We start from the raw sequence: 24,610 nt of genomic DNA on the forward strand, positions 1-24,610 counted from the left end.
TTTATATTCATCTAATAATATATAAGCAAGAGTATTCCCTAGCCACTTTTTCCAAAGAGGGGTCCAGTTATGTCTACCTAATAGTGGACACATTTAAGAGTATTTATGAGCGTTTACTATATATTGTTCAGAACTAAAACATTTAGGACATTATTTGAGAGGCATTATATCCACAATTTTCTGTTCAGTGAAGTTTTATTAAACCTGTGTTGAAGAATAAGAAGACACACCATGGTTTGCAGACGACTCAAACATATATGTGGGTTTTATGGCTTGCCACCTCCCACCCTGACTTTTAGCCCCTCCTGTCCTGATCGTATATTTAATTTATTGCATTTACCTGAACATACTGCCCACTGTACTACCCTGAACACTTCTACACATACTGCCTGAAGAAAAACTTTTGATAGAGTGGTGGATATAGCCAACAGTTGGTGCTGCACTGTATTCCGGTCCCCTGAAAAACTGATTTGATGGTTGAGGGAGTCCAGGGTCCTTGTGCAGTGCCCACCTTGCACCTTTCAATGCCAGCCCCTTCTGCCACACTCCCCTGTGGTACCTCTCCTGCACATACTGTTTATTAATATTATTATTATTTTTAATAAACAGGATTTATATAGCGCCAACATATTACGCAGCGCTGTACATTAAATAGGGATTGTAAATGAAAGACGAATACAGACAGTGATACAGGAGGAGAGGACCCTGCCCCAAAGAGCTTACAATCTAGTAGGTGGGGGAATTTACACACAATAGGATGGGAGATATGTAATGGTGGAAAGTAGAGATGGTTTCAAAAGGCAGAAGATGGGTAGGCAAGTTTGAAAAAATGGGTTTTGAGTGCTCTTTTAAATCAGCAGAAAGTAGAAGCAAGACGAATAGAACGAGGAAGACCATTCCAGAGAGTTGGGGCAGCTCTAGAGAAGTCTGGGAGCTGTGGGTGTGATGAGGTTATGAGTGAGAAAGTCATTAGTAGGTCATTGGAGGAGAAGGGGGAGTGGCTGGGGAGTACTTTTTTACCAGGTCAGAAATGTAAGTGGGACAATAACTGTGGAGGGATTTGAAGGTAAAGCACAGGAGCTTGAATTTTGATAGATGCAGCGGAAGAGGAGCGGTGGGAAGGATGGATGAGTCTGGCTGCAGCATTCATAATAAATTGTAGAGGAGAGAGTCGGGTTAGTGGAAAACCAGAGAGAAGGAGGTTACAGTAGTCCAGACGAGAGATGATAAGAGCATGTACAAGGAGTTTGGTGGTCTCTGGGGACAGGTAGGGGCGAATTTTGGAGATGTTGAGTAGATAAAAGTGACAGGACCTGGAAATGTTCTGAATATGGAGAGTAAATGAGAGGGCAAAGTCAAAAGTGACACCAAGGCAATGTGCCTGAGGGGAGGGATAAATAACAGTGTTGTTAACAGAAATATGTCAGGGGGAGATTAAGAATATTTACTGTTTGTGGTTATACCATCTACACCCCTCCTGTGCATACTGCCAACAGTCATACCCCACCTCAGTCTTGTCCAGAAAATTCTGCCCCATTAAACCCTATCAACCACTCCTATACGTACTGCCCTTTGTCATACCTCTTATATCTCATTCTCCTGAACATAGTGCCAGCTCTAATATCTCTAACACATTCTATCCTTTATATATTTTTCTCTTTTTTATAATACAAAGAATAATGTTCATAGTATCCTAACTTATAATTTATTGTTTATCATTTTCCTAATACAAAAAACTGGTGCTAATAATAATGTTGCCATTATTTTTTTTACATTTTATGAAAATGCCAGTTAATTCTTCAGTTTAATGGGTTTGTAACCAGGTTCGTTTATATTCCTCAGGCTTCTCTTTGCTAACCCTCCTGAACTCTGCAGTTCATTAGAACAAGACACACATAACTGTCGGGGGTGCAGGAGGCAAAGCTAAGTCGTGGTTGTTTATGGAATAGTCACAAATGATTATATTACTAAATATCAAACTGTAACAGGCTTTGATGCCCAATGCTGAGTTGTGCCATCTGATGCCACTGTCTATTATGATATGATAACTGCTTTCTGATGCTATGCAAATAGAAATTCTTCTTTCCTTTAATTTGTGATATAATATAATAAGTACATAAGCCCTTTTGGAAGTTATAGCCAGTTGCCATCAGATATCAATCATATTGGTTAATGATACAAATTACACACAAAAATATTTAAATTCAGGTGGGGCAAGACCATGAATCTGTCATATGAACAGCCAGATGTATATTTCTGTCCAGCAGCACACCAGTTGGGTTCTACTAATGCAGTCTGTCTGAACAGACTATGAATATGAAAAGAAGACTACACGGATGAACTGATCAGCATACAACTGCTTCTATATTCCCCAACTAGTAGGATAGGAAGTTTTGACCATAATGTATTTCTACATCCATGTTGGTCCTGTGTGTTTCCGGGAAGTGTACTTGGATCGCAAAACTTTTTGGAAAGAATTACAAACCCTTAGGTAGGTAGAACATTCGCATTAATACATCTTTAACTTTTTATATTAAAAATGAAATATGTTATGTTAAGTTACAACTTGAATACAACTCCCCCCCTCCCCTCCCACATCCACACCAATGGCATTCTGGCTCTGCAGTTAGAGGTAGCAATGCATGGGATTTTGAAGTCATAAAGCTATGGAGCTGTAGGAACAGGAGAGGTTGGGCACACTCATATATACCCCTCTCACTTGGTTTAGGTAAAATTGCAATAGCAATCAAAGAATAAAGGGTCAAAAACAAGTGAATATTCAAATATGTGTATAAAATCCTAAAGTAGCTGTAAGAGGGGTTGTTGACCATAAACAAATTGTTTTTTCTAATATTAGAAATGTGCCTATATTATGCAGGCATTCTTTAATACAAATATGTGTTAAACCAGTCAGGAGATAAAAAAAAGAAAAGATTGAAAACAAGGTGCATGGATGCAATTGCAGCCACAAGTTTGGAATAAATATATTCATCCAGCTTTAACTAATAGTGTAAAAGATATGTAATAATTCCTATAGTCTACCATCCAGTCAACCATTTCATGTTCCCTGTTGTAGTATTGGACTGTCCCCCCGACACTACCCTTCCTGAGCTCCAGTAACATTGGGACCCCAGCAGTCTATGTCAGGATGGAGAGAGGAGAGTGATGAACTCCAATTCTCCAGCTTTCCCCAAGTTTACAAAGCCCAGGAGGCTCCACTCAAACAATAATTCAGTTATTCCTGGGCTACGAATTTTAGGGAACAGTTGGCAATCGCCTCCTAGTGTGCTATGAATGGGGAAGACGCAGCTGACTTCATAATTGGCACCTACAAAAACCATTTACTGTCACACAGGTGAGATAGGAGAAGTGTTAGCCCACTTTTGACAGTAAAAAACATTAACAGTACTATAAAAATCCAATATCCACATACAAGCAACACAATATATGTACAATGTAGACGCCAATATGCACATAATGAAACTGCTATCTCAGTGTATCCTCTGGGTATCATAAGTACAGACAAAATATTGTCAAATCAATAGGCTCATTGGAATTTTTGGGGTTTACATGTGATATTAGGTGGTTCGCTTTTACACCAAAATGCACTACGACATCTAAAAATACATATTAAAAACAGATATACAGTTGTAAAACACAGACATGTAAACAGACCCCGATCAGGGCAATAAAAATAAATGTTGCTCAGTTACTAGAGCTTACTTTACTTGTTATTAAATTATGGCATATGTGCTTTCTGAATCCTAACCGTATACAACCAATGACATTTAATCCAAAAATAAAACAAAATGATCATACAGGAATAGCCAACACATTTTACATTACACTGAGGTTGGGCCAATTTGAAAAAGAAAATCGAAGTTGCATTTTATTCAAGACAACTGAGATTTAGCAAGCCAATTTTACCTACAGCAAAAAAAACTCTTTTAATAAATTAATAATACTTCTCCACTGCTCAGCTGCATAATACAGCAGAGGGCATCCTCTGGAGAGAATGTGAGGATGAGATAAAGCACAAACAAAGCAAAGCATAAAATAAATATATCTTACCCTGGCACTGGAATCCTTGTTTTCCAATCCCCCTGTGGAAAGAAAAGAACAAGCAGGATTCATTAGTTGAATATGGAATACTATAAACGTTATACAATATGCAGCTGTCAAAGTTAAGAGTCCCAGCTGTCCACTAGACGTGGCATATTTGTACTTACATCACTGAGTGTGAAATAAACCCAAGCATATTGGATAATGTATGAAATATAAAACATTCATAATGTAAATGTATGCAAATGCTGCATGAAAGATAGTTTTAGGAATACATAAACTGAAATAAATCCCAACCCTGGGCTTTGACCATTCAAAGTAAAGAAAATGTGTTTCCTGAAAGAGCCAGGAGCTGAATTCCAGAGGAATAGTTTATGGATTTTTTCTTTCCTGGTGGCAACGGCGTTATCCAAGATGACGATGCCAGGATTCATCAGGATCAGATTGTTAAAGATTGGTTCAGGGAGCATAAGACCTCATTTTAACACATGGACTGGCCACCACAGAAAGCACACTTTAACCCCATTGAGAATCCTTGAGATGTGCTGGAGAAGACTGCGCAGTGATCTAAAAAAACCAATACAAGATCTTTACAAAAAATGAATGCAACTCATTAATGATAGAAATAAAAGTGGCATTGTATAAGCTTATCAAAACTAATATCATGGCAAATGTGTGCCATATACAAACTTGAAAGGTGGTATAAAAATATTAAAATGTGTTAATTTGTTTTGGGCAGGCATTGTAGCTGTAGGTGATGGAACTCATAATTACATAGTAGGTCAGGTTGAAAAAAGACGTAAGTCTATCAGGATCAGCCACTAAGCTAATAAACATATCCCAGATATCAAACCCTATGGATATATAGTTGGTCCAGTGGAAGGAAAAAAAAACCCTGGTACAATGAGGCAAGCGGATGTTCCCTGGATCAATAGTCACTGATATTTTTACTTTACAGCCTTAATACCCAGTTATATTCTGTGCTTCTAGAAATCATACAGCTTTTTCCTAAAGCAATCTATAGTAGTTGCTGAAACTACTTCCTGAGGGAGCCGATTCCACATTCTCACAGACCTTACAGTGAAGAATCCCTTCCTTATCCAGAACTTATCTTTCATTTCCTCCAGACGCAAAGAGTGCCCTCTTGTTCTTTGTAATGATCTCAAAGTGAATAATGGGGAAGAGAGTTCTCCATATGGACCATTTATATATTTATACAGGGTGATCATATCCCCCCTTAAACATCTCTTCTCAAGTGAGAATAGATTCAGTTCAGCTAATCTCTCCTCATAGCTGAGCTCCTCCATTCCTTTTTATAATTTAGTTGCCCTTCTCTGCACTCTCTCCAATTCTATAATGTCGTTTTTGTGAACTGGTGCTCAAAACTGGACTGCATATTCCAGATGTGCCCTGACCAATGCATTGTACAGGGGAAGGATTATGTCTCCATCTCTGCAGTCTATTCCTCTTTTATTACAAGAAAATACTTTACTAGCTTTAGATATTGCAGTTATGATCTACCAGAACCCCCAGATTCTTTTCCATTTCTGACTTCCCAAATGTATTCCTCCTAGACAGTATGAAGCATGCATGTTGTTAGCCCCCAAGTGCATAACTTTACATTTATCTATATTAAATGTCATTTGCCACTTGGCTGCCCAATCAAACAGTACATCCAGGTCTGCTTGTAGATTACAGACATCCTGTATGGACTTACTTCCATCACATAGTTTGGTGTCATCTGCAAACACAGAAATGGTACTTTTAACTCCAGCTAGAAGATCTGATCAATTGACAAGGAATTACCAGTGAGAAATTCTCACTCATTATTTGAAAGCCAATCTGTAAACATGGAAAATTCCACCTACACAGTGTAGGTTTTTTTCTACAATGTTGTCAGGTGCCATATGAATACAGCAGATGTGCAGAGGCAAAAACATATCAGAACCCTAAGTTTCAAAGTCATCTAAGATGGCAAGATTTTATGTCTGTAATTGCTTTCTTACCACATCTTGGTACAGATGTTTGCAGGAATATACATTTTTATTATATTGTTATCTCATGTAATGACAAAATTATTGCCAAATAGTCCATAGTAGAAGTGAAAACAATGTGGTTGGTCCATTTGCAATATACGTAATTATAAGTAATAATAAGTGTGAAACAGTTTTAAGACATCCCCAAAGAAAATTATTTAAAGATTTTTGTATTTTAAATGTTCCCGTAAAGTATTATCAAAAGACCCTCACTTCACTATACAGGATTAGCCTACACTACACATGCTATCATTTCACATAAACTTCATTTTCCCTCTACCTTCTGCAAAGACAAGAACACCCTGACTCGTATCCACTATTAAAAGAGACTGTAATCTATTTTCAATCTATATATTATAGCCAAATCACATGGATTAGTTAAGGATAGTGTTGAGCGAATCCTAACTGTAAAGTTTGGGTCCGTACCGAACTTTACGATTTTGGGTACCTGAACTTTGAGCCAAAGATCGGCCGAACCCGGTGAGCCCGAACTTCCAGGTGTTCACTCATCCCTACCCACTAACCAATAATATTAGTGTTGAGCGAACCCGAACTGTAAAGTTCGGGTCCATAGCAAACTTTACGATTTTGGGTACCCGGACCCGAACTTTGAGTCGAAGTTTGGCCAAACCCGAACTTCCAGGTGTTCACTCATCCCTACCCACTAACCAATAATATTAGTGTTGAGCGAACCCGAACTGTAAAGTTCGGGTCCGTAGCAAACTCTACGATTTTGGGTACCCGGACCCGAACTTTGAGTCGAAGTTTGGCCAAACCCGAACTTCCAGGTGTCCCCTCATCCCTAGTTAAGGATTTACAAAAATAGAAAGCATCTCCATTTTCCATGCCACAATTGTCCTTGTCCATTTGACCCCTCCAATCTGGAATTATAGATGCAGGGTGCTGCAAAATATACTGTATGGATTGGTGGGGCTAAATTTCAGCAAAAAGGACACTAATTGAGGTTTATCGTAGCTAAGGGTAAAAATATTTGTTACAGCCATGCTATAATGTAGATTGTCACATCTATTTCTCTTCCCTACCTGCTTATTTTAGGGTACAGCTTTATATTACAGTCCAGTACAGGAACATGTATTAAGGAATAAATTAGGCAAGGTGTCTGGACCTAAGTAATTTATGATTAGTTCCTTTGATTTACTTATCTCCCCAACACCATCGCCAAATTTATGTGCAGTGTAAATATATACAGTACTTTTATATTTATGTGCAGATATACTCTTTACTGCCATCTTAGCATTTTTAGGCAAAATTATTTAACTTACAGTTGTCATCATTCTTTTAACTGTTCATAACTGACAGAAAGTAAACTCTACAGATAGTTGATTTGAGCTACTTTCACCCAACCCACATTCAAATATGCAATATATATGATTATGTATTTGTAAAGGTTTGTGTAATAGTTTGCGGGTACATTTTTGTGCACAAACATTATTTAGCAGGAAAAGGGTTAAAAAATTAGCGGCTCTTTATGGCAAACTTGATAAAAATGAGATTTTATGTAGTTTTAATCAAGTTTGTCATAAAGAGCTGCTAATTTTTCTACCCTTACCTTGTCTATTTACAATATAAAGGCTTGGCACAGTTACTTCAGTAACTTATGTTTATATTACTTAGGGTAGTGACCTTTTATCAATTGTAATATTTAGCAAGGTATTCAAGTAAAATTATAATTTCTTCACTGCTGTCCCAATTCTGTAAAGTGATAAAGAACATTAACCCTCTATGGAGAACAGAGGCACCAAAACACCTGGAACATTTAGGTTGAGAACTGTACTATCCATATTCTCTTTGGTTTCCTCTATCTAGATACAAATGGTTTCCATGTTGCCATTTTAAAGAGAACATGTGCAGAGTGATCTAACCTACATAAACTAATTAGCAGTTTTCTGCCATATCACTGTCAATAAAACTGCCATAGAATCTAGTAAGTGTATACACGGGAATGGCAATTAGCAGAGCTCAGCCATGAAATCAGGAAAAGCTGAGACCCACTAACAATATGAAACTATATTACAGAAAGTCATACATAACAGAGAAAATGTTAGGCATTGTCTTGTGTCCTTATTTTTAGATACTCAGGACTGGTGGGTCCCCTTTTTCTTTTATGATAAATGTATTCCATAACGCAATACTTCATGCTTGTATAACCAAAAAAGGTTCCTATTGCAAGATAATGGGTGAGCCAGTTCAGAAAGCGAGGAAGGAAAAATATACATAAACATGGAGGTAGCCACCTTCTAATTGATTGGTTTGGTTTGATTTTTTACTCAACTTTGCAGCTTTTTTATAAGGTTTTTTATTACACTACCACTATTAACATCTTCAAAATTGGATGTTAAAATATATTTCTGTTCAAAGCATATGTTACCTTTGTTAGGCCTCAAGGTGAATCTATTGTGACCTATTTCCTTATTAACCCACTATTCTTTAGGGATCTCCTCTACAGCAATTAATTATTCACATGAGCCTAATTCTTGTCCTTGCTCTATATGGAACAATATCATCCTGCTATATAAAAGATAAAGAGCTGCCATGGTATGACCTTGACTCTTATTTACTTATTTCCTAATGTGAATAGTAACAATATTAAAAAATGGCAATACAAATCAATTAGGAGTGTAGCAAAATATATGGAAACAATGTTACTTTTTTATCACCTGCACAAAAAATATTAGAAACCTTGTAATGCTTTACTTTAGTACTGATGATATAATTAGTTCTTGCTTACATGTCATCTAATCTAATCTAATGTAAAGTTTTTAAAAGAAATGCATTCAGAGATTCAAATAGGCCTGGAGAGCATTTAAGGCTCACAACCCACCCATTTTGTTCACCTAAAGAATTCAATTTGCAGTTTTTGATGACCTATTTTGATATACTGTTTGTAGAACATTTCTGGCTCCTTTACATTGAGAATTCCTCCCATTGCCACCAGATTCAAACCTATTGGATAATGCAAGGATGAAAAATTCCCAGCACAAATATAGGAAGCAGAGCTATTCAAATGGGGAAATTGTGAAACCCAATGGCAGTTAATTACATACAACATACCACCCAAAATAAAAAAGTACATTTAGTGGACCTCCAGACCTTTCCACACCTTCACTACGTCTTGGCTGAAAGTTCACATACTTGGCTTTGTTCCTAAAACTATTTCTTGTAGTGGTACTTAGCTAGAGTAACCATTAAGGTAAACACCAAGCAAACTTGATTAGTTTCAGAGAGTATAAGATCTTAAATATTTTAGTAAGCTTTTATTACAGTTGTCACCCCATGAATTTGATATCATCTCATTTCCTGTGGCAGCAGAGCAGACATAATAGCAGCCATTGTCACTAGTATAAGAAGACACAGAGAGTAATAATAACCTTGGTAGAAGTTCTGTCAGGTTAATATTACTTTTTTCATGGGAAGATACATATTACCCCCTCTCTTTTACAGAAGCATAGTGCTGTAACTTCATGAAATATTCACTGGTCTTGAATCAATCAGTGGAAGGTCGGTTGGGGCAGGTGGGTACCCCATCATCAGCCCATAGTCCCATCCATTACATAATTCCAGTCTGTACAAGGAACATCTCTACACTGTGGCTAAAGTGTTTTTTGCTTACTAAAAGGGTCTTTTCTTTCCATTGAGGGAGCACAACGCCCAGAAAGGTTTTAAAGACTGTCAGATATCAGACAACTAAGTTTCTGCAGCAGATGGTGACCAGGAAAATTGACCTAATACAGTGGAAGTTCCACTTGCAATATTTGCAATCAGACAATGCTATATTGCAGAAAGTACAGTCAATGTACCTTTTGCAATAGCACATACTTACCTGCTTGATCATTTTCTTAAAAATCACTGAGCTGCTAAGTAGGAAGCCAGGATACCCAACGCGTCATGGCTTCCCAGCAACTGGGACTAAGTGAACTCCCATGCACCTTTGTTGGAGCAAAGTAATCCCAACCTGGCCAATCAAGATGGATAAACATGGAAAAAGAGAAGAAAATGGTGGCACCAACAATGGGACAAGTTAGTGTATTAAAAGAATAGAGGTAGGTAAATTTATTTTATTGTTGAAGGGATATCGCCTGTCCCTTGGTCATACCAGCCTCAACTATTCTGGAAACGATTTTCCAGACAATATTGGAGTGTGTCTGTGGGAATTTGTGCCTATTACACAGAAGATGACAATACTTGTCAAGTAAAGGTCAGGTACAAATAATATCAGATGAAAGAATCTTCTTGCAATTCATCCCATAAATGTTGAGTAGGGTTGGGTTGAGGTCATAACTTTATGTAGGCCAATCTAGCTCTTTCAAACCAAACTCGATGTACCATGTTTTTGAACTTAGCTTTGTACACACACATGGTAGAACAAAAATGGCGAACTGTTGCCATAGAACTGAAAGCATATGTAACTGGGATGTATAGTGCATATATAAATACGACAACATGCATTTTGGAAACATGTGTCACAGCATATGTTGAATAAGGCAGCAAGCAAGCATCTGCTAGTAGCTATATCAGGGTTTACTGAGAGCAATATGTGGCTTGGAATCTTCACTACAACTGGAATGCATTATTAATATCTACAATAATTATTATGTTTTTTTCCAGCACAATCATTGGTTCTGGTTAAAAGAAACACTTCATTGACATTATAGTGAAATATTTTGTACTATTACTCTGACACATGAATTTGTTCAATATTTAGTTCTTCTCTTTTCTCGGCGCTATATCATGGGTAAATCCCCACTGATTTTGTTACTGGATTCATTTTTTCTTACAAAATAGGTTAATTATTTGCTCAGTCTCAATTAATGAACTTCTATTAACAATCATATGCTCTAAATTATATATAAGTGATATCTGCAGACCGTTAAATGCCTTTGCAAATAACATTGTCAATTCCTAATGGAAAAGGATACTTTTAAAAAGGAGGAGATGCGGAATTAGTTTAATACAGGCAATTACCACTTTTACTTCATTACATAAAATTGGAAGAACAATGCTAGGTAGTTTAAGGCCAGGCACCCTTTTTGTCTGTTGCCACCTCTTCCTCTACATCTGAATAAACGCTAAAACAGCTACCATAGAGTAGGGGAATTACCCATTCCATAAAGGGGCTGACATCTTTTTTTGATGCAGACCCCTTCTGTTATGACCTAGGTCAGTACATTTTTGGGCAAATTTCATGGAGATAAGAGTCTGTATGATTAATTATAAGTTGACAAATTTCACTTTACGTATCTGATCGTGTCCAAAGCAAATTTATAAACCTAAAAAATATTTTTGATGTGAAAGTTAAAATCTTTTTTGGATAAGTATTCTTAACTTTGTTAGAAAAGTAGCCTCAATATGATTTGGGTGTGAGTAACAAAAAAATCAGGCAACAACTCTAAAGCTAAAATGTGCGTTTGAAACTTAACTGGTAAATTTTCTCAACCTGCAACTAAATCTTGAAGTTTTCATTTTTGCCCATTTAGACCAAAGTAACAAGTCTTGCTAACTCCCCCATGCTGCAAGTCAAGGGGAGTTAGTGAGTGTGACAAAGAGGATCGTCAGAGCTATAGGGAACCTTCTGGTTATGGGGGAGCATTGGAATATCTCTTTTGCTTTCAGGGTACAGAGAAGATCACTAACCCTGCACTCACACATCAAATTCTAATAAAAATCCTAAGCAACCAAGACAGTAGAGGAGCATTGTGCAATATTTGTAGGTGGCGGGAGGTCTATTGAGACATTATTTATTGAGATTTTTTATTGTCTTTAATGACCAAATTAACACATGAATATTAAAGCAGAAATGTTGGGATTAAAAAAAATACCTCTACTGAATTTTGGAAAAAAGCAATTAAATTCTTACATTAAAAATTTGGTTTTAACTAAAAACGCATTAGCCCAACCTTACTGGAGTTTTATCCTTGTCCAACCTAGAACCCACCACATAGGTTTTTATTTACTGTCCCTGATGTACAGCCTCCATATAGCCTTAAGTCATTAAAAGTAACTGTTGCATACCTCCCAACTTTGGAGAATGTGTAATTGTTAGAGAAAATAGGGCATAGCTAAAGAGTGTTCAGTACTGGTCGTAGTTTAAAGGACTACAGGTCAAAAGAACCAGTCTATGTGCAATATGTATTGTAGATGTTTGTTGCAGTTGGTGAGGAACAGTGTCAGTGACAGAACTACTCAAGGAAGAACCCCTCAATGACAAACAACCAGTGTAGTGGCACAAAATAAAACAGGTAGGTGGAAAAGAAATGTGCCTATTAGCAGAGAAGGGCAGAGAAAGAGGTGAGGGTGGTATTTGTGTATAAAGTCAAACATGTAGGTGGAACAGGAGCTGTGAAGTGATCGCAGTAGTTTGATTTTGGAAGTGAATTTGAAATCAGGGTGGTGGGAAAGATAAAAAAGTCTTAGCTGTAACATTCATTATAGACTGTAGAGGTGAAAGTCTAGTTAGTGGAATACCTGAGAGGATGATATTGCAGTAGCTGAGGCGATAGATAAGAGTGTGAACTAAGAGTTTGGTGGTCTCTGGTTAGGGTGGGATGTAATTTGGAGGTAATTGTTTATAGTGTTTCCCATAGCTTGGTAAGAAATGACAGTTATAGGGATGTTAGATTGAGGTTTTTAAGGGGATGGTGGTAATAGGAAGAATGATTATTTCAATTTTACTTTTGCATTTTAGATACCTGTGGCCATCCACATTGAAAGGACTAACAAAGCTTGAAACTATAGAAAAAGGGAAACAAGTCTTTGGTGTGGCTCCTCGGCATGCAAAAGGTATTCTAGATTGAAGGAGAATTGACAGGGGATAATGTTTAAAAAGAAGAATTACAGGCTCAAGTACTAAGCACTGGGAAACATCAACAGGAAGGAGAGGGGAACAAGTTATTAAAGAAGATTATCCTACTGGTAAAATAAAATCATGGAAACATAACTGAATGCACCAAACCTTCTGCTAAAATAGAAAAAATGGACAGAAAAGCAGGGTTTTTTTAACCCTTCACCTAGACAGAGTGTTCCCTGAACATTAAACAAGCAATACAGTTCAAACCGTTTCGCCGATTGGCTCCCTCTGGGGATGAGCTTGGACCGTGTTTGAAAAACAGCTGCAGACTCCGGTTTTCACCTAGCCACACTGTATCTCACTGCTAACAGGACCTTTAGAAAATCCTGTTTGGAATGCTAGCCATACTTCACTGGATAATCTGACCTCATGCATAAATCATCACAGCAAGAACACTCTCGATATCGGTCCAAGCTTATCTCCTGAGAAAGCCAATCGGCGAAACGTGTCGGGTTTTGAACCGTACTGCTTGTTTAATGTTCAGGGAACACTCTGTCTAGGTGAAGGGTCAGAAAACCCCATGATGTTATTAGGGCAGACCCAATTGCTTTCAATGTATGTATTGCTTTCCATTCTTGATGGAAACTTACTATTGTCATTATTACAATTGATCTTGATTTGCCACAAAGAAAACCCCTGCTTTTCTGTCCTTATTTCTATTTGATTACGGTTACCCAAGGGGGCAGCCATTATTTCATTTCAAAAACCAGTCCCAGGAAAAAGAATTACCCCTTTATTCTGCTAAAATAAATAGAGCCCAATAAATTGGGATAATTAGGCATGGAACCCTATTACCAGGTCATTAACAGCATTTTAAATTGTCTGTGGATGGGTAGTGCAAATGACATAGAACCCAGACCTGGATCAAGAACAAAATAACTTGACATTAAAAAAGGACACTACAGAAGGCAAGTGTGCAAAAAAATAAAAAACTGAATATTTGCATATTATGGCGAGAACTCCGGTGCTCATCCTAACTAATGTTTTATTCTAAGAATACAAATAATCTAATTATGTATTTGATAAAAAAAAAAAAAAATCACACAATTGTTTAAGTTTCACAAAATGCAATATAATAACATAAAAGTCATAAAAAACTATGAAACTGAATTTAATTATAGGGAAGCCATATGTAACAGTATGTATATAAATTATTCTGCTCATTTGTACCAGATTTAGTCAATTTCACCATTCTACTGGTAATACCATAGTAATAAGGTCAACAAAGACGATAGGGCCTATATATTATTGTACACTACAACTGATATATATTTTATACCAGAATATGCTACTATAGGCAACAGGCTATATGAATTACTTCATGACACCCATCAGACTAAACTATCTTTTATAAGGGCTTAAGAAAGATTAGGGAAACATGTTACCAGCCCAGTTCCTCGACCTGCCCTTATGCTTGACATTTCAGGGTTCATTTGTCCAGGTATATAGCCAGACAAAAAAAAATCACAGATGAATATATTTTAAATATTTAACCCATAGGCTCTGGTTCTCTAATTTTAATTACAAATGTGACCTAGAAGGTAGAGCAGAAGGATCATACCTGGCTAATTATGAGTGAAACAGGGCAAAACTGCCAATTGCAGGGCACATTTATTTAGTCTTAAATACAATCATGATTCCCTTATTGTTATTTTCTTTTAAATCAGACAAATCTATCCAATCCTTCTAAGCGACACCTCTATGTTGTAAACCTGCTGCCTCTCCAAAATACACCAAACTCCCATGCTACATATCCTTCATATAGGATTTCTTATTACAGGTAGTTCCTGAGTTAGGGACATCCTACATAGATATGAACGGGGCTTCACTGCTTGCTCGTGTGCAGGATGGAGGCTTGATGGGGCAGAGGGGGGGCATTTCACTGCCCGTCCACTACACAGCCTTGCAGTGGAAGTGACTATGTGGTGGGCAGGTGGTGAACCACCCTCTCTGCCCCTATTCATTCTCAATAGAAAGCCTGCTTGTACTGTACATACATAGCGGAAAGTTGTCTCTCATCAGTACAGTACACCAGACATGAGTGGCACCTTCCTGCTGTGATAGTGTGTACTGTACACTGCTGTATAGAATAGCTCATCACCCTCTTCATCAACTCCATTAAGTTCTACCAACATTGTTTAAGGCTGTACTGTAAGGCAAAACAAAAGAATATGTTGCAACAAACATCTGTCCTAGTTGCATTTATTAAAAATAATGTACCTGATCCGACTTACATACAAATTCAACTTAAGAACAAACCTACAGTCCCTATCTCGTATGTAGCCCGGGAACTACCTGTACACTATTTCTTCTACAATAACCCTCTAAAGATACAATTTGTATGACTACTCTTTTTTACTGTTCACTAAAAGATGAATTACCATTCTACAAGGGATAAATCATTTAGTTTACCAAGTGTAGTGAAAACAAGCAAGGAAATACAGAAATATATGCAAGCATATGGTTGGATGGCTGAAATCAGCAGAGCTTCACGTAACTCTTCAAGCTTTATCTCGCCTTACAAAGTAATAATTTATAGTGTTTAACCTAAACTCCTTTACTAAATGAATACCAGTGTTTCCACAGTGGTCAGCGTCTAGTGCCATCTCTTCTGATCATTGGTTTAATTTAAGGTATCCATAAAAAGATTTTACTTTGAACATATGAACACCATTAACAGTCTTTGATATAAGACATTCTACAAAGCAAACTCGAGTCCTCCGAATTTCCATGGGAGAGGCACAGAATAGCAGCAGATTGGAAATGCAGAACAACTGTCATGGTTTCTTTTCCGCTCTCTGCTCTGCTGGCAAGCCTCCCCCCTAGAGAAATCCTTCCTCAACTTCTCTGCATGCTGTCAGGAATTTTATAAATACACATTATTAACTGGTTTGTACTCTTGTTTTATCCTATTTCCTTATTGATATGATCACAAGAACTGTTCTGTCATGTTGATATAATTGTGAACAAGAGACTTGTCAGTCTTTTAACAAAACTGTACATACTACCCACAATAGTATTTTCATTTTGGACTGGGTTTTAAGCAATGCTTTTAATACAGCTGGTGAATTTATAGATTATAGACAATATTATGCATGTCTTGTGGCTCTCCTAACACGTCTAGGTAGCAAACAGCTGTGAAGGTGTTCTCTAAATTCTGTGCTTTCTTTAATTTTTGTGAAATTCTAGCTGGGACATCTGGTTTGGATATGTATCTGTTTGTGTATTATTTTACAGTGTTCATCGGGTGGGAATAAAGTAGGTTGTGATTTATATCATGGAAAACACTGGGAAAAATTGCAAAAGCTTCATTGTGGAGTAAACTTTAAGGTGAGTGTGAACAGAACCATGGTAAAAGCCATGGAGGTCTTTTAGTTGGAGTGCCTAACAACATAGTGGTGGAATATTTACTCTGGCCTATAAACTCCACAATATAGTTTTTTTGTACTCTACAAAGAACAGACCTTAAAGAGACAATGTTAATTGCTGATTCAGGCCAGTGTAACAGTTCCACCTGATAGAGCAACCACCACCAGCAAAGTATACATTTCAATCCAAATTTCCTTGATGCTTGCCTGCTATAGCCCACATTGAGTAAATTTTAGTGTTGGATTGCATCAGGTCACACCAAAGTAAATGCCATACCATCCTTTGCCCCTCAGATGGCTGTGTTAAAATTTTCTGATTGCCCTCTCAGGTACAATTACAGTCACTTTGGAAAGTTACATGTTCCTCTAAATCAGGAATCCCCAACTCATAGGAGAAGAACATCAAGAGCTCTGAGGGAGCAGAGAGGCAATGAGGAAACTTGGGTTGGCAAATATACTGTGCCAAATACCTACCCAGAGTGCACACTGGAACAAATACAGCTTTAAAATAAAGGAGTAGGGTTTTACAAAGATAAGTTTAAAAACATATTTTAATAAAAGTATCCTTTGTCTCAAAAAGGTTTGTCTCAGGGCCGATATCGGACGTGAATCTGAAGTGTCAGTGGGGCCGTCCTGCCAGATCCATGGACGATGAACGACGAACGATCGTAATGCAAGTGAAGGGGGAAAGCGCGCAGCAGGATGCCGCTGTGTCTCTCTTAACCCCCCCCCAAATAGAAAATTTCCAGATGCTACAAATAATTATAACAATCAATGGCAAATTACTTTATAAGATTGAAATTCACCTAATAAGCTGGAATGCTCATGTATATAAGCAACTGCATATGGTGTCACAAGGACCTCCTGAAAATCACTAGCTTCTTAACATCTTCAACATGTATTTATTATTCATTAGAGTTTGTGCAGTAATTGGCCAAAAGGTTGATAACGTTACCACAATGCCAAATTTAAGCCTAAGCAGACATGTTTTTTCCTGACTACCTTGGCTTGCACAAACAGCACAAATTTTATATAAAACGTGCATACAGCATCTTTCCAAGATGGAGCTTTTTTAATTTTTCATAAACCTCTAATTCAGTGTTTCTCAACCATGGTTTTATAGAGCTTTCTCTAGAGGTTGCTAGGGATTTGTGCCTCTCCAGTCAGTTTAGGTGACACCAATGCTCTTTTTGGTTATCTGTAAGGGTGGCATCCTTCACAATAGCCAGCAATTTAGGCATTCCTCCTACTGACCACTACATATACTGTCAGCTATGAATATAAATAATTATAGTAGGGGTTCCCTGAAGGCCTGAAATTTTTTTGTAAGGTTTAAAAAAGTTGAAAAAGCACTAAGTGGCAATTGAAAAAGACTAAATTCCAGCCTGTGTGTGACTCTGCCACCTGCAATTTATTACTAAAAAGATTTAATCCAGGAAACCCTGTCCCTCATAATAGAACAGAAATGGCTATCTTCTGGTGTGAAAAATGACCCATCAATCACCACTTTTAGGTGGAGACAAGGGGTCAGTCTGGACCTGTACTAATTCTTATTGTTTCTTGCAGTAGAGAAAGGGACAGAAAGTCTGTGGAAGTAAACTCTTGCGAAAAAGGCAGCAGGAAGTACAAGTTTTGGCAGAAGAGATAATTAAAGTCTCTTTTCCCTAGTTTCCAAAGTCTTTTTAGTATTTGTTTACAATGTAAGTGCATGCAGAGTAGAGCCTGGCCTTATTCTTGTACTGCTTGAATGCCAAAACACGCAAAGGAGTTATCATTAATTGCTGAAGAGCATCTAGTGGACCCAGAAGAGTCAAACGAAGAGATGGCAGCTGTGGGGAATGTAATCATGACAATATCCCAGACCCATTATCACTGGAGGGCACAAGGGATATAGGTGTATGCCATTATCTGCCACTATTCTGTATATATGTGTACTTGCGTACCCGCCAACAAATTCTGCTTCAAGTCAGACCGGAATACTTTGTCACATTTTACAAGATCTAACTCCTGTTTCTAATGTATATCGGAAAATCCTATATTAGGGTCATTTACTATAATAATGCCCCAGGCTGTAAAGCCATTATTCACTACCCAATGCTAACGCTAAGCACTATGCTCAGCCTGTAAATGCTACACAATAAAGTGCCATCTTCCTGTATGACTAGATCTAATCACTGCTGTCTGGGATTAGTCACAATACATTATGTAGTCTTTGAACAGAAGTATAGAAAATGGATTTCCAGTATTTGTAATCTCTGATAAATTGCAGAAAGGCAAAGGGTGATATAAAAATATCAGCATGTGCATCAAAGACATTTACTACCAGCCCTAATGTGATTTTTATTAGGTCAGAAAAGGATAACATGTGACAAGAAAAGCCTAAAAGAAAAATGGTAATCAAGAATGGGGAAACAAATTTTAAAACAGGAGGAAAAGATATTTTAAAAGTGAACTCCAGGCAAACAACTACATAAACAGAATATATAATCGGGGAATGGTTTTATCCAGGAATGGATTTGTATTTCTATTGAAAAGCTCTGCCATCCAGCACAGTCCTCTCTAGCGGAGCAGGAGACCAGTATATCTGTAAGGTGTTTCTATGTTTTCCCTGTGTCTGCGTGGGTTTCCTCCGGGTGCACTGGTTTTCTTCAACATACCAAAACATGCAGTTAGGTTAATCAACTTTCCAAAAAACTTTTCCTTAAATTACATTAAAGACAAATGACTATGGTAGGGACATTAGATTGTGAGCCTCCTTGAGGGACAGTTAGTGATAGGACAATAGACTTTGTAAAACGCTGCCTAATATGTTGCTGCATATATATAATGGTTAAAATTATCATTAATAATATTATTATTGACAGCTGTTAAATTTTCTGTCTGTTCCAGTGAATCTCAACCAGGGATCCTCCAGAACTTGCTAGGGGTTCCTTCAGTTTAAATGATTGACCTCCCATATGCTGATGCTTGCAAAGTTCTTGAGCAATAGTCACTTTTCAGAGCCCTTTATATTTGTTTGTATGGTGGCATTCAAATAGAAAAACTGAAAATTCTTTGAGCTTACCACTAATCTAGGGGGCATTTATCCCACAGAAACCCAGATAATTGATGTTAGGAGTTTTCTGAGAGCTAGAAAATATGAGATAGTTCCTCTGGGGTAAAAAGTTTGAGGAAGGATGTTCTGCTCTTTGGATTATTCTGCAAGCCCTCACCAGTAGACCATACAATGGGACATATTATAGAAAAGACTGGCTGGTAGTCTCCTGCACTCTGGGTATACTGGTTATCAGGGTTGTGAAAGCCGTGTCCTGCATTCTAAGTGTACTGATTCTCAGTGGTGTGAAAGCTGTGTCCTGCTCTGGGTATACTGGTTATCAGGGATGTGAAAGCTGTGTCCTGCACTCTGGGTATACTGGTTATCAGTGATATGAAAGCCGTGTCCTGCGCTCTGGAGACACTTATATTCAGTAGTATAAAATATGTTTCATTCACTTTAAAGGATTTTAAAACCTGGGTCTATTCTGTTCCTGCAGTTTATTTCCATGGGGGTCTTTCCTCAGATGTCCATGTCATTGCCTGCATGATATGGACACTTTCCACTTGCTATCCTTTGGCAGGTGCTTGCTGGAATCCTAAAGCATAGTGCCATCCATGCAGTAGGACAGTAGATGAACCCACATGTTGAAGAGTGTCATGTCCAGCTATCTCCACAGAAGGCACCCCACTGCCAAGGGGCACAGTGGGGTGCCTCACAGTGGGGTTCTCCTAACCCCCCAGAAATCCCTACCTAGAACAGAGACATTTAGTTGAATACCACTCAAATGGTGAGCTGGTGGGGAATTTTTGTTCTGTTTTTTTCAATAATCCATTGTAATGGGAACAGGGTGGGGGTGAATAACAGTTTGGCCAGGTGTTGAGCTTCAGCTTGCATCAACAGTGGTAATATTTAGGTTTAAAATTAACCACCCTCTGTTTGTAGCTTATCTCTATTAACATCTATCACACATTCTTATCAACAACAATCAGCACATTTCTATTACCAGGAAAACTGTGAAATTATTTGATAGACCAAAAGAAAAAATAGAAAAAAAACAACAACACACAACATTACAGTACGTAGCATGTTCTTTTATGGAACATGCTTAACCCCCGAAAATAACATTCAAATGTACGAACCTCACTTAATATTAGCTCCTAGCTTGCAAATTCCAGTATACACATAGCCGTCGCTTAATTAATATTTCCAAGCCTTTCATTATATCGTAAAATGTCATGCCCCAAATACCTGCCTTGAAACTATGAAGCACACAGACTTGTATTGTTTATTCACAATAGAACACCGTAGAGTGATTTGCCTCAGCATTCACACATCTAATGTTCTGGTGGGGAGTTCCAGCCTTGGAAAATCAATAATGGAAAATGCCTAGATTTATAACCCTGCCTGGTTATGTCAAGCAGACGTTGCATGGGCAGAAAGTCTACTTTACTGGGTTTGTTGTGAATCAGAGCTGGAAATGTCAAACCTAATTCTAACAATTATTACAACCATTGAATTTTTTTCTTTACTAGATTTTTTTTAATGGAAATTGTTTTGTCAGCATTGCTCTACACCTGGAACACTGCCAGTGAGCAGCAAACTGCATTTGAAAACAAAAATGCTAAAAAATCATTTTATTAATAAAATTGGATTTACACATTCATTTGGTCTTACATATCTGTGATATTAAAAGTCACCTATGATCCCTGTAATTGACAAGAGTTAATTTAATTTAACAAATTTTGTGTAATGTCTCCATAATAGATGCCAATGAGCACTCTACCACCACTATCCTATCCCTCTATCTTTCCCAGGCCCCTGCAAATCACATAGTAAAGTCAAGAACCATATAAGCTTAGAATACTGTATACTTTAGAAATCTTTTGCCCTTTCAAAGATAAACATACACTTTAATCAACACCAGTACCAAATTCTGTCATCATGTTTTTTTTTTAACATATGCTTAATATAAAGATAATTAAACTTTAGGCAGACAGAGGGACAAAGTAGATATTTTACAATATGTGGTTTTATGGCAGTCTTTCATCTTATCCAAATAATTCATCTCTGAACCCTAAAATACTTTCAATTGGTTAAATGGAGTTACCTGTGTAGGCCAAGTATAGAACAACTTTGATGGGGAGATCTCGCACAGGTAAAAATGTGACTAATATGACAACACCAATGATGGACCCCAAAGATTTTTCTTCCTACTTCAAATGAAGTTTGTATGTAGAATATGGGCTATGAGGGTAAGTATTCCCATTTCTACATTACAAAAGGAAAATGTTATCACATTAAGTATCGGAAAATCTTTAAAAGCAATATCAAGTACTTCTTGTGTATATATTTTATTCTTATTTGCTTTAAGTGCTTAATCCTTTAGTTTAGTTTTACAAAGAAAACATTAGGAAAGGGTATGAACATTAGCAAAGCATCATGGTGTATAAGGAGATCCCATGGTATTCTAAACTGGAATGAAGCCACTTGACCCAACATTTAATTCATGTGACTCCAAACTGCAGGATCTGCTTGGTATGGTGGACAGGTAAGCTTATGCTGACTGTAATACCTGTGACCATGCATCCAAATTGTTTTTCTTATTCACTGTCTTATCCGCAAAGGATAAATGAATAAAATTGCCTTTTAAGTATCCAGTCATGCATGACCAGACCTAGTCTGCTTTATTAATATTTGGATATAAGAATAATATTTGGAACTGATCATCGTCCATAAAAAAGCTATTGACATTAGAGGTACATAAACAAATAGAAATACCAAAGACACTTGCAAATGGAAACCTGTTTGAGTTCCATATAAAAAAAAAAAAAAAAAAAAAAAAATTCTTTAACACAAAAGAAAACTATACAAGCAGGAGCGAAGTGATCACTACTGTGTAAATAACATTTCAGCTTTGCATATAGTTCTCATTCATAATGCATATGCTTCTTGTTTATTTTACTTTGCGGTGGCTATACTGTGCTGCCAAAGAATGCCAGCAGTGGGATTACTGTACTGCAGAGCTGTACAATTTATCTTTAACAATCGTAAAAAACAAAAACACTGTATTGAGCCTAGATACAAAGAGCATTGATGACGATTGGATTATTTTAAACCCTAGCATACAAATCTGATATCACCTTTTGTCAGTTCAGTGCAGAGAAAACAACAAAAAGTGATCTGTGATTGTTTGCTATGGGTTTCTGTATTATACAGTTTATGTTTTCTCTAAATGAAAAATCAAATCATTGGCATTTACACAGGAAAGGATCATTGATTTAAATAGGCAAGGGGATCATTTCATCATTAAAGCTGGTGCTGCTGATGCAAGAGACATAACATGTTGCTTTATGCAGAACTCAACTATCCCAATACTTTAAAGATGACTTGCCATCAACATGCCAGAGAAAACAATGAAAAAGCTACTTGAAATCCAGCTCAGAAGCTGCCTACTAGATTTGGGGTAATAAAACACCTGTGGGTGATGGTGAATGATATTTAGTGGACTAGAAATAGCTTGGAAAGCCATTGCAGCTTCTTGGACAAGAATTTAGCATCATAATATACTGCCTTGAACCAATCCAGAGTCTTTCAAATATAAAGAGGCAACTCTCCCTATATTGTCCTCCTTTGCCATATATTAACTGTACATCCTAATTCTTTTTGCTCCCCGTGTTCATTTCAGTGTTATCTGCACAATTGATTTAAACACAGCATGAAGGAATCTGAAATTCAGAAGAGTAACTGAATTACATTGCACTGATCCTTGCAGCACTAATGCTTCTAGGCAAATCACAAAGTGCGCTAACATTTAGCAACAAACAAGAATTTATATTTCTTAAGAAACTTTAGAAATCTACCAATTTGTGTGATCATTATTGCTTTTTTCTTTAAAAATCTGTGCTGCTACATTTCTTGCTGCTCATAACAACCAGAATATATGGTTCATATTTGGTCCTTGACTGCATCAAGAGTTGGAAGCTGCACTGTTGCCATGAGCGACAAGAGAAGACTTTTCGTGCACCTTCGCCTTAGCCAAAAAGCTAAAACATTTTACAAAGCATCACCATGCAATGTGGGCAGAAATAATCATATAACCAATGACCAGCGTAAAAGTTGGCAATGGGAGCTTACCAAATGAAATCTGTGCAGTGGCTGCAGAAGGTCGGCTGCTTGAAGAATCTGGCAGTGAACTTGTGACTCTTGACCTCATGGACTAGTTTTTGCCTTAGCGCTCCTTTGCGACAGAAGAGAGGTTTGACAAAAGGTTGCTCCACATCGGTGCCAGTGCACACCTGAGCCATCTTGTCCAGCTCTTTAGTGCTTATGACCCTGTATGAGATTTCCAGATTCAACAAATGCCAGATGAGAGCAGTGAGCCTATAATGTGAACACCTGGCAGAGAGAAAGCCAGAAGCAGCTCTTTAGATGCCTGTGAAAGTGAGAAATGACAGAGAGGGCTGCACTTAGCTGTGACTCCCTCTATGATGCTACTTGCAAGAACTGGAGGGCAGTCAGCATACACTAGAATAATATGTGTATGTGGAGACAGACACTGGAGACTGCTATCTTAAGAAGCCTGAGAAATAGAAAGAGGGCAGTTCTTAAACATATCCTTCAAAAGGAGGGACTTTTTCTATGTCTAATATAGCAGAACAGGAGGAGATTTCCCTTAAAGGAATACAGGATGCATAGGAATGGAAGGTTATGTAATAGTTAAATGCAAAGTGATACAGAAAATTTCAAATTATAATTTTGCTTTATTCTGTTTTACCCGAATTGTGTATGGCATCTGCTTTAAAATGATGGGAATCCTGGTCATCTCTCTGAATTTGGAATCTAATCCATGTATTATAATTAATACATTGTTACATGTAGTTAGCAAACCAAAAATAGCACACTTGGACACTTGCCCCGATTTGCAGAAAGAAAATCTGTGGCTGTGTAAAAAATGAAGGAAAAAAAGTGTTTCCTCTAATAAGAAAAATCCACCTTTTATTTTAGCACAGGTGACTGTATTTAGAGGGAATAGTCCTACAGCCTATTCTTACCTGTGCTTTGTATAAACACATGTGTTAATGCAGGTTATATGCTTTAGTTCCATTTATTGTCAATGGCACCACAAATTATTTAAGCAAAATTAAAGCTTTTTTCAAAAAAGAAAAACTAAGATCATACAGGTCCTTAAATGCAGAAGGGACAAGCAATGTCACTTCTACAATAACATAACCTTACCTGCCTG

General features: G+C 37.4%; 1 protein-coding gene across 1 annotated transcript in view; it reads right to left on the reverse strand.

The window, feature by feature from the left end:
* PRKCG (protein kinase C gamma) overlaps positions 1-23,927 on the reverse strand; it is a 196,371-nt gene extending 172,444 nt beyond the window's left edge. Inside the window, exons 1-2 of the mRNA XM_072425260.1 lie at positions 23,503-23,927; positions 4,072-4,103 (exon numbers count right to left, since the gene is read on the reverse strand). Coding sequence (XP_072281361.1) covers positions 4,072-4,103; positions 23,503-23,672 — 202 coding nt within the window. The 5' untranslated portion in view covers positions 23,673-23,927. The remainder of the gene's footprint in view (positions 1-4,071; positions 4,104-23,502) is intronic.
* Between the last annotated feature and the right edge of the window lie 683 nt (positions 23,928-24,610).

This window comes from Pyxicephalus adspersus, chromosome 11 (genome assembly GCF_032062135.1).
Source record: "Pyxicephalus adspersus chromosome 11, UCB_Pads_2.0, whole genome shotgun sequence".
Classification (NCBI taxonomy): domain Eukaryota; kingdom Metazoa; phylum Chordata; class Amphibia; order Anura; family Pyxicephalidae; genus Pyxicephalus; species Pyxicephalus adspersus.